This window comes from Carcharodon carcharias, chromosome 19 (genome assembly GCF_017639515.1).
Source record: "Carcharodon carcharias isolate sCarCar2 chromosome 19, sCarCar2.pri, whole genome shotgun sequence".
In the NCBI taxonomy this organism is placed as follows: Eukaryota; Metazoa; Chordata; class Chondrichthyes; order Lamniformes; family Lamnidae; genus Carcharodon; species Carcharodon carcharias.
The window spans coordinates 109,210,437-109,225,306 of record NC_054485.1 but is presented as its reverse complement, the minus strand read 5'-3'; the positions used below and the strand labels follow the sequence as shown (position 1 = coordinate 109,225,306).

At 44.8% G+C, this 14,870-nt stretch overlaps 1 protein-coding gene across 1 annotated transcript in view; it reads left to right on the top strand.

The window, feature by feature from the left end:
- LOC121291329 (zinc-binding protein A33-like) overlaps positions 1-8,382 on the top strand; it is a 33,128-nt gene extending 24,746 nt beyond the window's left edge. The window contains exon 7 of the mRNA XM_041212400.1: positions 6,946-8,382. Within this exon, the coding sequence (XP_041068334.1) occupies positions 6,946-7,511 (566 nt within the window). The 3' untranslated portion in view covers positions 7,512-8,382. The remainder of the gene's footprint in view (positions 1-6,945) is intronic.
- The last annotated feature ends 6,488 nt before the right edge of the window (positions 8,383-14,870 follow it).

Below are 14,870 nucleotides of genomic sequence, written 5' to 3'. Positions count from 1 at the left end.
CTTTTACGGGAGGCTGGTTTTCTGAAAGCCCACGATCAATCAGTGATCGATTACATTTGGGAATCAAACCTTTCAAATGTTCAATGTCCCCCATGTCTTCAGTAACACTGGACATAAAATAAACATATTAAATGATAAGGGGAGTGAGTGGGCCAGTGAAATTTGTTTGTCTGGATTGTCCTATGATTTCCCTCTCACTGTGGGTGCTAAATGGAGTTAAATAGGCAGGAACTGAGACTGCCTTAACTCTGCCAGTTTATAATTCACCTCAACAAAGTGTCTTTTCCCTAATGTCTACACAGAGCCCACTTCACCACAGTGTGGGTGGTCAGCCTGCTCACACTATTTTCCCCAATTTAACCCCAAATTCACCCCTTGCTAATCCCAGCAGTATGGGGAGGAACCCCACTCGCCAGGATTGATGATCAAGAAGGCTGCACTTAGATTTCTCAGTGCCTCAACTCCTAGGAAGGTGCAGCCCTTTCCCTAGCGGAACTTGGGAGATTTGTCCACTACTAGCTGATAATCTGTTGTTCACATCCACTCAGACAATATTACTGTCTGTGGCAGTCAAATTACTGCTGTCTTGAATTCCTCTACACCTGAATCCTTCCAGGCAACATCTGGTGACCCTTACCACACTAGACATTGACTATTGGATAACCTTCTGGGACAGGTGACTGATGCTCTATTCACGGGGACCGTGCACTTCATCTTTCCCCAGTGGAATCAGAAAAACAATTAGGACAATCTGTCCAATTCTACAGACTGGCAGGATTTCCACAGGTACAAGAAGTAATTCGCTGAGTGTGTGTGGAACTCAAAGCTCTAGATGAAAACCTGCTGAATATAATGAATGGAAAACCTTTCATTTATTTGATCTACCTGATGACCCCTTTCTGACCCTCGATTTGACTCTCCTTTGGTCAGATGAGTGACCAATAGTCACGGTGACTAGCTCCACCTGCTGGGCACTCATTGTATTGGGAAGGAATATTGCTCATTCAACCTCCCTTTGTGGATCATTAATGCAGCATTCTGTTTTTCTTTTCCTTCTTCCACAAAACTAGAGCCATCAGCATAAATATCTCATCCCTCAGGGTGGATTCCTGCCCTGAATCCTCCCTCAGTTTCCCAAACCTCCTGTACGGTCCAAGTATGAGGTTCTCCTGGATAGTTGAGATTAGCTGTGAGTTTAGAGTCATCCATTCTGTTTACCTTAATGTTTTTCCCACTTAGCAATAAAGCCCATCTGGTTATTCTGGCACTAGATCCTGTTCCTTCTTTGGTTTTTCTGTCCAACAATAGTTGGATTGGAATAAAAACAGAAAATGCTAAAAAAACTCAGCAGGTCTGGCAGAATCTGTGGAGAGAGAAACAGAGTTGACTGTACGACTCTTCTTCAGACTCAAAACGTTAGCTCTGTTTCTCTCTCGCCAGAACCAGCCAGACCTGCTGAGGTTTTTCAGCATATTCTGTTTTTATTTCAGATTTCCAGCATCTGCAGCATTTTGCTTTTATAACAGTCGGATTAGGTTGTGCTGGGTCAGTAATAGGTGCTGGTGAAAACAGTAAAATGTTTCACTGCCCAACAGGTCACTAACAGATGTCCCTCACAGAGGGAAAACCCCTTTTCCACATCTGCTAGGACTCTGGACACATCAGCTACCGGTCACAAGTGACCGTTTGTTTCCTGCAGAAAGACTTCACTGAAACTGACATTGGTGGCTGCAGCTTCCAGGTAAAAGTCCTTGTCGGGGTCCACAGCTCCCAGAGCTGGGCCAGTCTGCAAGTCCATTTTCAGTTCAATGAAAGCCTTTTCACATTTGTCATCCCAGTCCCAATATTCCCTGTTCCACTAGGGAGGCTTCAGCCTTTTCCAGGCCTTTCCCCACTTCCTTAGGGAAGGTGTATTGTTTCTATGGTTGGGACATGGGGTCTCCCTCTATCCTGACTTCTCCCCCAGTCACTCATCCACAATCATGTTTATGAACAGTGGAGACTTCCCTATTTTATTCTACTACAGTCCTATACATTTCCCATGTCTGAGTTCTCAGAGTTTTTAAATAATAGGATCCTACTGATGTCATAACCCATGTCTCACCGTGACGTGGAGGAATAACCAACACCTCGTCCGCTATCCATTCCACCCCACAAACAATTATTTACCATGAGAGGCAACTTCCAATCTGAACCTAAAATTCCCATCCCAGGCTGGTCCCATCTCACTAAAACACACGTCCACTTTGTTTGGGGGGGTCCCACCTTAAAACTTAAGGGTTTGGATATCGCTCCAACCAATGTATCACCTGTAAATCTTCCCAACAATGGATTCTCCTGTAGATCATAGGAGAGGGTGAATCTACTCCCATTCTGGACACTCCTGTGTCTACGACCTTTCTTTCCCTCCACTATAATATCTACATATTGTCTATCATACTCATCATACCTGAGTGGATAAGGATACTCAGGCTGGGTGCAGCCTCTTCCTGCTGAATTTCCCGGGACACCCTCTCCCTGGATGACATGGACCTGACCCTGGGGAGTGTTTTCGTGCTGACACCATTTCATTAATCTTTGGAATTTCTGGAAACTAGGGGTGTGTGGGTCGGGTGTCTCTTGATTCCGAATCCCCTGACTCTGGCCCCTCATTGGTTTCCTCCCCTCTTGGGCAAACTGTCCACTTCCTCCACAATTGAAACAGGTAGGGATGATCTGCTTTTCCCCAGGTGTAAAGGGCTTCCCCTCTAGCTGCCACCTCCGTGGGGCCCTGTCATCAGTGAGTAGAGGTTACCTCTGCTGTACAAGGGGAGCCATAGGTTTTGGTGGATCAGGGGCTTCTAACAGGGTTTGCCATCCTGCCTGGTTTCTAACTTAATATCCCCCGTACTGAAGACCGCTCACTTCTCCAACCACTCCGAGGGACCCGGCACATACTGTACCACGATTGGTTTAACATCATCTTATCTGTTGCACTGTCTCAGTCTCTCTCTGTCTGTCATGCTCTCTCTCTCTCTCTATTGCGCCCTCTGTCTGTCTGTTGCAACCTCATTCTACCTATTGCACTGTCTCTCTCTGCTCTGTCTGCCTGGCGTGATCTTGTTTTGCCTCTGGCGCTTACTCTCCTTTTTGCCTGTCACTCCCTCTCTCTCTGTCTGCCAGTCACACCCTCTCTTTCTCTCTTGCACTGCCTTTTCTCTCCCTCTAGCTCTCACTTACTCTCTCTCTCGTACTGCCTTTCTTTCTTTCTCTGCCAGCCTCTGCCTGTTATGCTTTCTCTCTGTCCGCCAATCATGCTTTCTCTCTCTTGCACTGCCTTTCTCTCTCTGCCAGTCACGCTCCCTCTCTGTCACTGCCTTTCTCTCCCTCCCTTTCTTGCCCTCTCTCTGTGCCTATTATGACATTGTTCGACCTGTTGCTCTCTCACTTTCTTTTTCTCTGCCAGTCACGATCTCTCTCTCCATCGCCTCCTCACCCTCTCACTCTTCTGCCTATCATGCCCTCTGTCTCTAACTTTCATAACCTCATTCTGTCTCTCTCTCTCTCTGTTACGCCCCACTCCCTTTCTGCCTGTTGTGACCTTGTTAGCCTGTTGCAATTTCTTTCTCTCTCTCTCTGGCACCATCCCTCTCCCTCTCTACCAGTCACAACCTGGTTCCTCTTTTCATGCTCTCTCTCCCTCTCTTGTTGTCAATCATGCCCTCTCTCTGCCTGTCACTCTCTCTCTTTCTCCCTCTCTCACTGCAAGTCATGAACTCTTTTTCACTCTGCCTATAGCCATTTCGTTCTGCCTGTCAAGCTCTCTGTGGGCCTGTTGCACTCTCTCTTTTTTGTACCCCCTTTCCCCCTCTACCTGTTGTGGCCTCATTCCACATGTCACCCTCTCTCTCTCTGCCTGTCACAACTTCCTTCTGCCTGTGGTGCAGCGGGGAACTCAGGAAAATTACAATCATGAGGGAAGTGGTCCTGAGCAAATTGTTGGGGCAGCGAACCAAAGAATCACCAGGTCTGGATGGACTACTCTCTAAGGTCTTGAAAGAAGTGGCTAATGAGATAGTTGATGTATTGGTTTTAATTTTCCAAAATTTCCTAGACTCAGGGAAGGTTCCATTAAGTTGGAAATAACAATTGTAACTCATTTATTCAAAAAGGTAGGGAGATAGAAAGCAGGAAACTACAGGCAGTTAACTTAACATCTGTCATAGGGAAAATTGTAGCAGCTATTATTTAAGGTGTAATAGCAGGGCACTTAGAAAAATTCAAGGCAGAGTCAACATGGTTTTGTGAAAGGGAAATCATGTTTAATCAATTTATTGGAGTTCTTTGAAGGAGTCACATGTACTGTGGCTAAATGGGAATCAATGGATGTACTGTACTTAAATTTCCAGAAGGCACTTGATAAAGTGCCACATCAAAGGTTATTGAGGAGAATAAAAGCTCATGCTGTAGGGGGTAACATATTGGCATGGATAGAAGATCGGCTGGCTAACAGCAAGCAGAGAGTTGGCATGAATGGGTCCTTTACTGGATGGTAGGATGTGACAAGTGGTGTGCCACAGGGATCAGTGCTGGGGCCTCAACTTTTTACAACTGATATAAATGACGAAGATGAAGGGACAGAAGGAATGGTTACTAAATTTCCTGATGACACAAAGTTGGGAAGGAAATATATTGTGAAGAGGGACATAGATAGGTTAAGTAAGTGGGCAAAGATCTAGCAAATGGAGTATAATGTGGGAAAATGTGAAATTGTCCATTTTGGCAGGAAAAATAAAAAATAAGCTTATTATCTAAATAGTGAGGGATATCAGAGCTCTGAGATTCAGAGGGATCTGGGTTTCCTGGTGGATGAATCACAAAAGCCTAGTATGCAGGTACAGAATGTAATTTGGAAAACTAATAGAATGTTATAATTTATTGTGAGGGGAATTGATTAAAAAACTTGGAGGTTATACTTCAGTTGTACTGGGCACTGGTGGGACCTCATCTGGAGTATTGTATACACTTGTGGTTTCATTATTTAAGGAAAGATGTAAATGCATTAGAAGCAATTCAGAGAAGGTCTGCTCAACTAGTACCAGGAATGGATGGTTTGCCTTATGAGGAAAGGTTGGACAGGTTATGCTTGTATCCATTGGAACTTAGAAGAGTACGAGGCGACTTGATTGAAACCTTTAAGATCCTGAGCAGTCTTGACATGGTGGATGTGGTGAGGATGTTTCCTCTTGTGGGAGAATCTAGAACTAGGGGTCACTGTTTAAAAATAAGAGGTTGCTCATTTAAGACAGAGATGAGAATTTTTTTCTCTCAGAGGGTTATGAGCCTTCCTCAAAAGGCAATGGAAGCAGAGTCTTTGAATATTTTTAAGGCAGAGGTGGATAGATTCTTGATTATCAAGGGGATGAAAGGTTATTGGGGGTAGGCAGTAATGTGGGGTTGAGGTTACAGTCAGATCAGTCATGATCTTATTAAAGAGCGGAGGAGGCTCGAGAGGCTGAATGGCCTACTCCTGCTCCTAAATCATTCTGCCTGTCTCTCTCTCTCTCACTCTGCCAGTCATGCCCTCTTTCTCTGCCACTCACACCCTTTCTCTTTGTCTCTTGCCCTTTTTCTCAGTGCCTTTCGTGCCATGTCTCTGTCCCGACCCCTTCCCCCTTTGCCTGTCATGACATAGTGCAACAGTGAAACAGTCTCTCTCTGCCTGTCATGCTCTCTCTATATTTTTCCGTGCCAGTTGCACCCTCTGTTTCTCACCCTATTGCCACCTTGTTCTGCCTGTTGTGCTCACTCTCTTTCTCTCGCTTGCCGCCTGCCTTGTTCTCTTTCATGCCCCCTTTCCCTCTCTGCCTGTTGCGATCTCATTCCACCTGTCACCCTCTCTCTCTCTGCCTGTTTATCTCTCTCATTGTCAATCACGCTCTCACTCTCCCACTGTCAGCCATGCTCTCTCTCTGCCTGTCATGCACTCTCTCTCTCACTGTTAGTCGCACCCTTTCACTCCCTCTCGCTGCCTTTCTCGCCCTCTCTATCTCTGCCTGTCAGGAGTTTGTTCTGCCTGTCATGCTCTCTCTCTCTGCCTGTTACACTCTTCCTCTGATGCACCCCTTCTCCCTCTCCATCTGTAGGGAACCCTTCTGCCTGTCATCCTCTCTGTCTCTTCCGGTCATGCCCTCTCTGACTTTCGTGACTTCATTCCGCCTGTCTCGCTCTCTGTCTGCCAGTCACACCCCCTCTCTCTCTCTTTCTCACCTCTCCCTCTTACTACCTATTGTGCCCTCTCTCTCTGACTTTCACAACCTCATTATTCCTGTCTCTCTCTCTCTGTTGCACCCCCCTCTCCACCTCCAACTGTCGTGACCTCATTTCACCTGTTGCACTCTCCCTCTGGCATGACCCTTTTCTGTCTCTGCTATCACAACCTTGTTTGACCTTTTATGCTCTCTCCCTCTCTGCCTGTCACACTTCTCCCATTCTCACTACCAGTTGTGCACTCTATCTCTCATTCTGCCTATCACAATCCTGTTCTGCCCATTGTGCCTTCTCTACTTCACTGTCAGGCATGCCCTCTTTCTATACCTGCCACTCAGTCTCTCTTTCATTGTCAGTTGCACCCTCTCTCTCTCTCTCTATTTTTCTGCCTGTCTCTCTCTCTCTCTCCATCTCTCTTCTCTTCCCCTCCTCCCTAAAGCGTGGCTCCATCCCAGAGTGTTACTGATTCACTGTAATCCTAGGGCCCTGTCTGCCCACCCTCTCCCCCGTCCCACCATTCTGTCTGTCTCAGTCCCTCTCTGTAACAGAGTGTGGCCATCAGGTAAAACCTTCCCCCGGGCAGTGTCTTCCCATTTCCCTGTGAGCTGATCCATTGCTGATTTTCCCAATCACTAACTGGCTGTGGAAGCTACAGTGAGTGTTACTAACATTTTATCTGTATCCATCTGTTCCCAGCTCCAGTGACCTTCGACCCTAATACAGCCCATCCTAAACTTCTCCTGTCTGAGGACCTGAGCTCCGTGAGAAACATTGGGAAATGGCAGCAGTTCCCCCACAATCCAGGTCGATTTGATTCCTGTCCTTGTGTCCTGGGATCAGAGGGATTCACATCAGGGAAACATACCTGGGAGGTGGAGGTGGGGAACAAGATTGAATGGGTTGTGGGTGTAGCCAAGAAGTCCATTAGTAGGGAGGGGAAAATCACCCTGGATCCAGGTAACGGATACTGGACAATGATGCTGAGAGAGGGGAATAAATACTGGGCTAATAATTGGCTAGAGCTGAGTGTGAAGCCAAGAAAGATTCGAGTCTGTCTGGATTATGAGGCAGGGAAGGTGTCCTTTTACAATTCAGATAACAAGTCCCATATCTACACTTTCACTGGTACATTCACTGAGAAACTCTATCCTTACTTCAGTCCATTTCTCACTGATGGGAGTAAAAACACAGAACCACTGAAAATCTGTCCCCGGACAGTAATAATCCAGGAGGATGAAGGTTTTATCTCTTCATCCAAATAAAGACTGTTTCTTGTGTGTGGGTGGGGGAGGGTGGGGGTTGCTCCTCTGTAGATGAGGGGCTGGTGTCCTTCACAGATCCTACCCCCCTCCCATTATCACACACTGTCAGCAGGGGTCGTCCATTCCTCAGGAGGATGAGATGGATCCCTCTGGTCCAGCCTGTACCTCCCGGGGATGTGTGAGGACCCCTGCCTGAGATATGGTTTACCTATAGAAATACAGTCAGATCTGGGTTAAGTTTCATGTCACAGCTGTTTAAAGAAGTAATGAGCAGTTTGGGGATAAAACAGTTTAAGTCAACAGCTTATCATCTGGACTCAGAAGCAGCTTTGGAAAGATGGCATCAAACTTTAAAAACTATGATAAGAGCATACTGTCAGAATTATGCACAAGATTGGTATACAAGAATTCCACTTTTGTTATTTTGTTATTAGAGATTATCCTAATGCATTCAACTGATTTTAGCCCTTTTGAGCTAGTTTATGGTCATGAGGTAAGGGGACCACTGAAATTGATTCATGAGAAATTAATGGGTCAAAATTCAGAATATACTCTCCTAGATTATATATCAAATTTTAGAGAAAGATTGAGCAGTGCACGTGAGTTGGCAAGGGAACATTTAAAGTTCTCACAGCAAGTGATAAAAGTGAAAGCAGATAAGAAAGCTAAAATTCACAGTTTTCTTTCTGGAGAGAAAGTAGTCCTTCTGTTACCAGTTCGAGGTGATTAATTAAATGCAAGATTTACTGGGCCTTACAGGATTGAAAAGAAATTGAGTGAAGTTAATCATTTAATAAATACACCAGATAGAAGAAAGAAGATAGGGTATGTCATGTAAATATGCTTAAAAAGTACTTTAACAGAGGAACAAAAAGAGGTGTTAGTGATGGTGGATGATGAGAAAGAGTTAGAAGTGCAGGACTCGGAAATTGATTTTCCTCTAATCAAATTAGATAATGAAGGGGTGCTTGAAAATTTAATTGAAATATTGAATTACCTTCCAAGCAAGTGTCAAAGTGATTTGGAAAAGCTCTTGCAGTCACACAAACCTATTTGTGGAAATAAGTTGATAAAGACACATTTAGCTTTACATGATGTGTGTATAGAAAAATCATCTTCAGTGAGACAACAACTTTATAGATTAAATCCAGCAAAGTTATCACAAGTACAAAAAGTTGATGTCATGCTTCAAAATGACATCATTGAGCCTAGTTGCAGTAACTGGAATTCACCTATTGTGCTGGTCCCGAAACTGAATGGAACACAAAGACTGTGTGTGGACTATAGAAAGGTGAATGCAGTGACAAAAGTGGATTCATATCCCATACCATGGTTGGAAAATTGCATTGAGAAAGTAGGACAATCAAAATTTATCACAAAGATTGACTTACTAAAAGGATATTGGCATGTTGGATTTTGTTGAAGAGAGCAAAGGGAATATCAGCTTTTATAATGCCAAGTGGACTATATCAGTTTAAAGTCATGCCATTTGGTATGAAGAATGCACCTGCGACATTTCGAAGACTGCCAAACAAAGTAATTGCGGATCTAAGCAATTGTGCGTTTGTATTGATGATCTAATTGTTTTCAGTCAGACATGGGAGGAGCAGTTACAGCATCTGGGAGAATTATTTACTCAACTACAAGAAGCTAATTTGGTGATGAACTCGGCTAAAAGTGAATTTGCAAAAGCGCAAGTTATGTATCATCAGACATGGTAAGGTGTCTCCGAGAGATGCGAAAGTCAAGGCTATCATGGATTTCCCAGTGCCTACGACAAAACGAGAAGTTTGAGATTTCTGGGCATGAGGGGGTTTTACCAGAAATTTGTACCAAATTTTAGCCAAGGGATTGCTCCACTGACTGAGCTATTAAAAAATAACAAGAAGTTTCAATGGACACTAGTGTGTCAGAAGTAATTCAATAGTTTGAAAACTGTATCAACTACGACACCAATGTTGGCAGTATCCAATTATGCTGAGCAATTCAAGCTGGCTATTGATGCAAGCGATACTGTTACAAGAAGAGGACACTGGAATTGAAAAAAATGATAGGGTACTTTTCACGGAAGCTGAGTGTGCAACAGAGAAGATACTCAATGATCAAAAAAGAGACTTTGGGTTTGGTGTTCGCATTGCAGCATTTGAAATTTATGTTGCAAACAATTCATCAGAAACAATTGTTTATATGGATCATAATCCTTTGAAGTTTTTGGACAAATTTCGATATAAAAGTGCAAGGGTTTTCCACTTGATATTTAATTTGCCTAAATAAATTGTTGTACTTTTGATAATAAAGACCACACTGACTATCTTAAAGAAAGGCCTGCATTTATATAGTGTCTTTCACAACTGCTGGATGTCCCAAAGTGCCTTACAGTCAATGAAGAATGTTTTGAAGTGTATATAATCACTGCTCTGATGTCGAAACACAGCAGCCAAATTGCGAACAGCAAGCTCCCACAAAGAGCAATGTGATGATGACAGATAATCTGTTTGTGTAATAGTTGTAATGGTGCAGAAGTAGGCCATTCAGCCCATCAAGCCCATGTCAGCTCTCTGTAGAGCAATCCATCATTCCCATTCCTTGATCTAACCTCATAGCCCTGCAAATTTATTTCCCTCAAATGTCCATCCAATTTCCTTTTGAAATCATTCATTGTCTCTGTTTCCACCAGCCTCATTGGCAGCAAGCTCCGGATTATTACCATGCCACTGTGTAAAAAAGTTCTTTTTTTCCTCCCTCTGCATTTCTTGCACAAGCCAGAAGTTTAGGGAACAATTTTGTAATGGTATTGTTGCTGGACTAACAATGCAGGGACCCAGGGTAATGCTCTAGGGATCTGCATTCGAATCCCACCACAGCAGATAAAAATCTGGAATTAAAAATCTAATGGTGACCACGAAACCATTGTCGATTGTTGTAAAAACCCATCTGATTCACCAGTGCCCTTTAGGGAAGGAAATCTGTCATCCTTACCTGGTCTGGCCTACATGTGATTCCAGCCACACAATGATGTGGTTGACTCTTAAATGCCTAGCAAGCCGCTCAGTTGTCTCAAACCACTATGAAGTTCCAAAAAGGAATGAAACTGGGCGGATCACCTGGCAATGACCTAGGCACCGGCAATGACAATGGCAAACTCAGCCCTGTCGATCCTGCAAAGTCCTCCTTACTAAAATCTGGGAGCTAGTGCCAAAATTGGGAGAGCTGTCTCACAGACCAGTCAAGCAACTGCCTGACATAGTCATCCTCATGGAATCATATCTTACAGATAATGTCCCAGACACCACAATCACCATCCCTGGGTATGTCCTGCTCCACAGGCTGACCCAGCAGAGGTGGTGATATACAGTCAGGAGGGAGTCCTCAACATTGACTTGGGACTCCATGAAGTCTCATAGCATCAGGCCAAACATGGGCAAGGAAGCCTCCTGCTGGTTACCAGGTACTGCCTTTCCTCAGCTGATGAATCAGTGCTCCTCCATGTTGAACTCCACTTTGAGGAAGCATGAGGGTGGGAAGGGTGCAGAATGGGGCACTTCAATGTCCATTAACAAGAGTGGCTCAGTAACACCACTACTGACCAAGCTCTAAAGAACATAGATGCTAGACTGGGTCTGTGGCAGGTGGTGAAGGAACAAACAAGAGGGAAAAACATACATGATCTCATCTTCACCAATCTGCCTGCCGTAGATGCATCTATCCATGACAGTAGCGATGGGAGTGACCACTGCACAGTCATTGTGGAGATGAAGTCTCAGCTTCAAATTGAGGACACTCTCCATCATGTTGAGTGGCATTACCACCATGCTAAACAGGGTAGATTTTGAACAGATCTAGCAACTCAAGACTGGGCATCCATGAGGTGCTGTGGGCCATCAGCAGCAGCAAAATTGTACCCAAACACAATCTGTAACCTCATGGCTCGACATATTCCCCACTCTACCATTACCATCAAGCCAGGGGATCAATCCTGCTTCAATGAAGAGTGCAGGAGGGCATGCCAAGAGCAGCACTAGGTGTCAACATGGTGAAGCTATAACTCTGGTCTACTTGCGTGCCAAACAGCATAAGTAACAAGTAATAGACAGAGCTAAGCAATCCCTCAACCAATGGATCAGATATAAGCTCTGCAGTCCTCCCACATCCAGTCTTGAATGGTGGTGGACAATTAAACAATTCATTGGAGGAGGAGGCTGCTCAAATATCCCCATCCTCAATGATGCAGGAGCCCATCACATCAGTGCAAAAGATAAGGATGAAGCATTTGCTACAATGTTCAGCCAGAAGTGCCGAGTGGATGATCCATCTCGGCCTCCTCTGGAGGTCCCCAGCATCACAGATGCCAGTCGTCAGCCAATTCAATTCACTCCATGTGATATCAAGAAATGGCTGAAGGCACTGGAGAATGCAAAGGCTATGGGCCCTGACAATATTCTGGCAGTAGTACTAAAGACTTGTGCTCCAGAACCTGGTGCGCCCATGGCCAAGCTGTTCCAGTGCAGCTACAATTTTGGCATCCACACAACTCTGTGGAAAATTGCCCAGGTATGTCCTGTATATAAAAAGCAGGACAAATCCAACCTGGACAATTACTACCCCATCAGCCTACTCTCAATCATCGTTAAAGTGAAGGAAGGGGTCATCAACAGCGCTATCAAATTGCACTGGCTTAACAATAATCTGCTCACTAATGCCCAGTTTGGGTTCTGCCAGGGCCTCTCCACTCCTGATCTCAGCCTTGATTCAAATATGAAGAAAAGAGCTGAACTCCCGAGGTGAGGTGAGAGTAACTGCCCTTGCTAGCAAGGCCACATTTGACCAAGTGTGGCATCAAGGAGCCCAAGCAAAATTGAAGTCAATGGGAATCAGGAGGAAAACTATCCACTGGTTGGAGTCATACCTAGCACAAAGGAAGATTGTCATGGTTGTTGGAGATCAGTCACCTCAGCTCCAGGACATTACTGCAGGAGTTCCTCAGGCCCAGCCATATTCAGCTGCTTCCTTCCACCATTAGGTCAGAAGTGGAGATGTTTGATGATGATTGCACAATGTTCAGCACCATTTGCGACTCCTCAGAAACTGAAACAGTCCATGTCCAAATGCAGCAAGACCTGGACAATATCCAGGCTTGGGTTGACAAGTGGCAATTAACATTCACGCCACACAAGTGTCAGGCAATGACCATTTCCAATGAGGGAGAATCTAGCCATCACCCCTTGAAGTTCAATGGCATTACCATCACTGGATCCCCCACTATCAACATCCTGGTGGTTACCATTGACCAGAAACTGAACTGAACTAGCCATATAAATACTGTGGCTACAAAAGCAGGTCAGAGGCTAGGAATTGTGCAATGAGTAATCCACCTCCTGACTGCCCAAAGCCTGAGAAGGCACATGCCAGGAGTGTGATGGAATGCTCCCCACTTGCCTGAATGAGTGCAGCTCCTATAAACTCAAGAAGCTTGACACCGTCCAGGACAAAGCAGCTCGCTTGATTGGCACCACATCTACAAACATTCACTCCCTCCACCATCAATGCACAGTCACAGCACTGTGTACCATCTACAAGATGCACTGCAGGAATTCACCAAGGCTCCTTCGACATCACCTTCCAAACGCATGACCACTACCATCTAAAAAGACAAGGGCAGCAGATGGATGGGAACACCACCACCGGGAAGTTTCCTTCCAAGTCACTCACCATTCTGACCTGGAAATATATTGCCATTCCTTCACTGTCGCTGGGTCAAAATCCTGGAACTCCCTTCCTAACAGCATTGTGAGTGTACCTACACCACATGAACTGCAGCGGTTCAAGAAGGCAGCTCATCACCAACTTCTCAAGGGCAACTAAGGATGGGCAATAAATGCCGGCCTAGTCAGCGAAGCCCACATCCCATGAATGAGCTTAAAAAAAAGTAATAGGAACAGCTGTTCTTTGTCTATTTTAACCCACTCTAATCTTGTACATGTCTATCAAATCTCCCGTCAATCTCCTTTGCTCCAACAGCCCCAGCTTCTCCAACCTAACTTTGGAGCTAAAATCCCTCCTTAATGGAGCCATTCTGGTAAATCTCCTCTGCATCTTCCAAGGACCCTCACACCCTTCTGAAAGGATGGTGATTAAAACATAGACACATTGAAAATAGGAGCAGAAGCAGGCCATTCGGCCCTTCGAGTCTGCTTCGTCATTCAATGTGATCAGGGCTGATCGTCTATCTCAACGCCGTGCTCCCGCTCTCTCCCCATACCCCTTTAGAGTCCAGAAATCTATCTATTTCCTTCTCAAATATATTCAGTAACTTGGCCTCCACAGCCTTCTTTAGTAGAGAATTCCTCTGAATGAAGAAATTTCTGCTCATGTCAGTCCTAAATGGTTTATCCCATATCCTGGGACTGTGACCCCTTGTTCTAGATACCCCCAGCCAAAGGGAATATCATCCCTGCATCCAGTCTGTCCATCCCTGTCAGAATTTTATATGTTTAAATGAGGTCCCTTCTCATCTAAACTCCACTGAATATAGGCCTAGTCAGCCCAATCTCTCCTCATATGACAATCCTGCCATCCCAGGAATCAGTCTGGTGAATCTACGTTGCACTCCCTCCATGGCAAGTATATCCTTTCTTAGATAAGGAGACCAAAACTGCATGTAATATTCCAGGTGTGGTCTCACCAGAGCCCTGTACAGTCATCCTTGCTCCTGAAATGATGTCCTCTCACAATGAAGGCCAACATACCATTTGCCTTCTTAACTGCTTGCTGCACATACATGCTTGCTTTCAGTGATTGGTGTACAAGGACACCCAGGTCTCTTTGTACATCAACATCTCCCAATCTATCACCATTTCACTAATACTCTTCCATTCTGTTTTTCCTGCCCAAGTGGGTAACTTCACACTTACCCACATGATATTGCATGTGCCATGTATTTGTCCATTCACTCAACTTGTCTAAGTTACCTTAAAGCCTCTTAACACCCTCCTGATTGTTCACATTCCCACCTAGTTTCATGTCGTCAGCAAACTTGGAAATAATTTGATTCCCTCATCCAAATCATTGATAAAGATTGTGAATTGCTGGGGCCCTGTGGTACCCACCACTCACTGCCTATTACTCCAAAAGAAACCCATTTTTTCCTACTCTGTTTCCTGTCCGCTGACCAATTCTCAATCCACGCCAATGTATCACCCCCAGTCCCATGTGATTTGATTTTACATGCTAACCTCTTATCAAAAGCCTTCTGAAAATCCAAATTACCACATCCACTGATTCTCCCTTATCTGTCTGCTAGCTACATCCTCAAAGAACTCCAGTAGGTTTGTCAAACATGACTTCCCTTTCATAAATCCA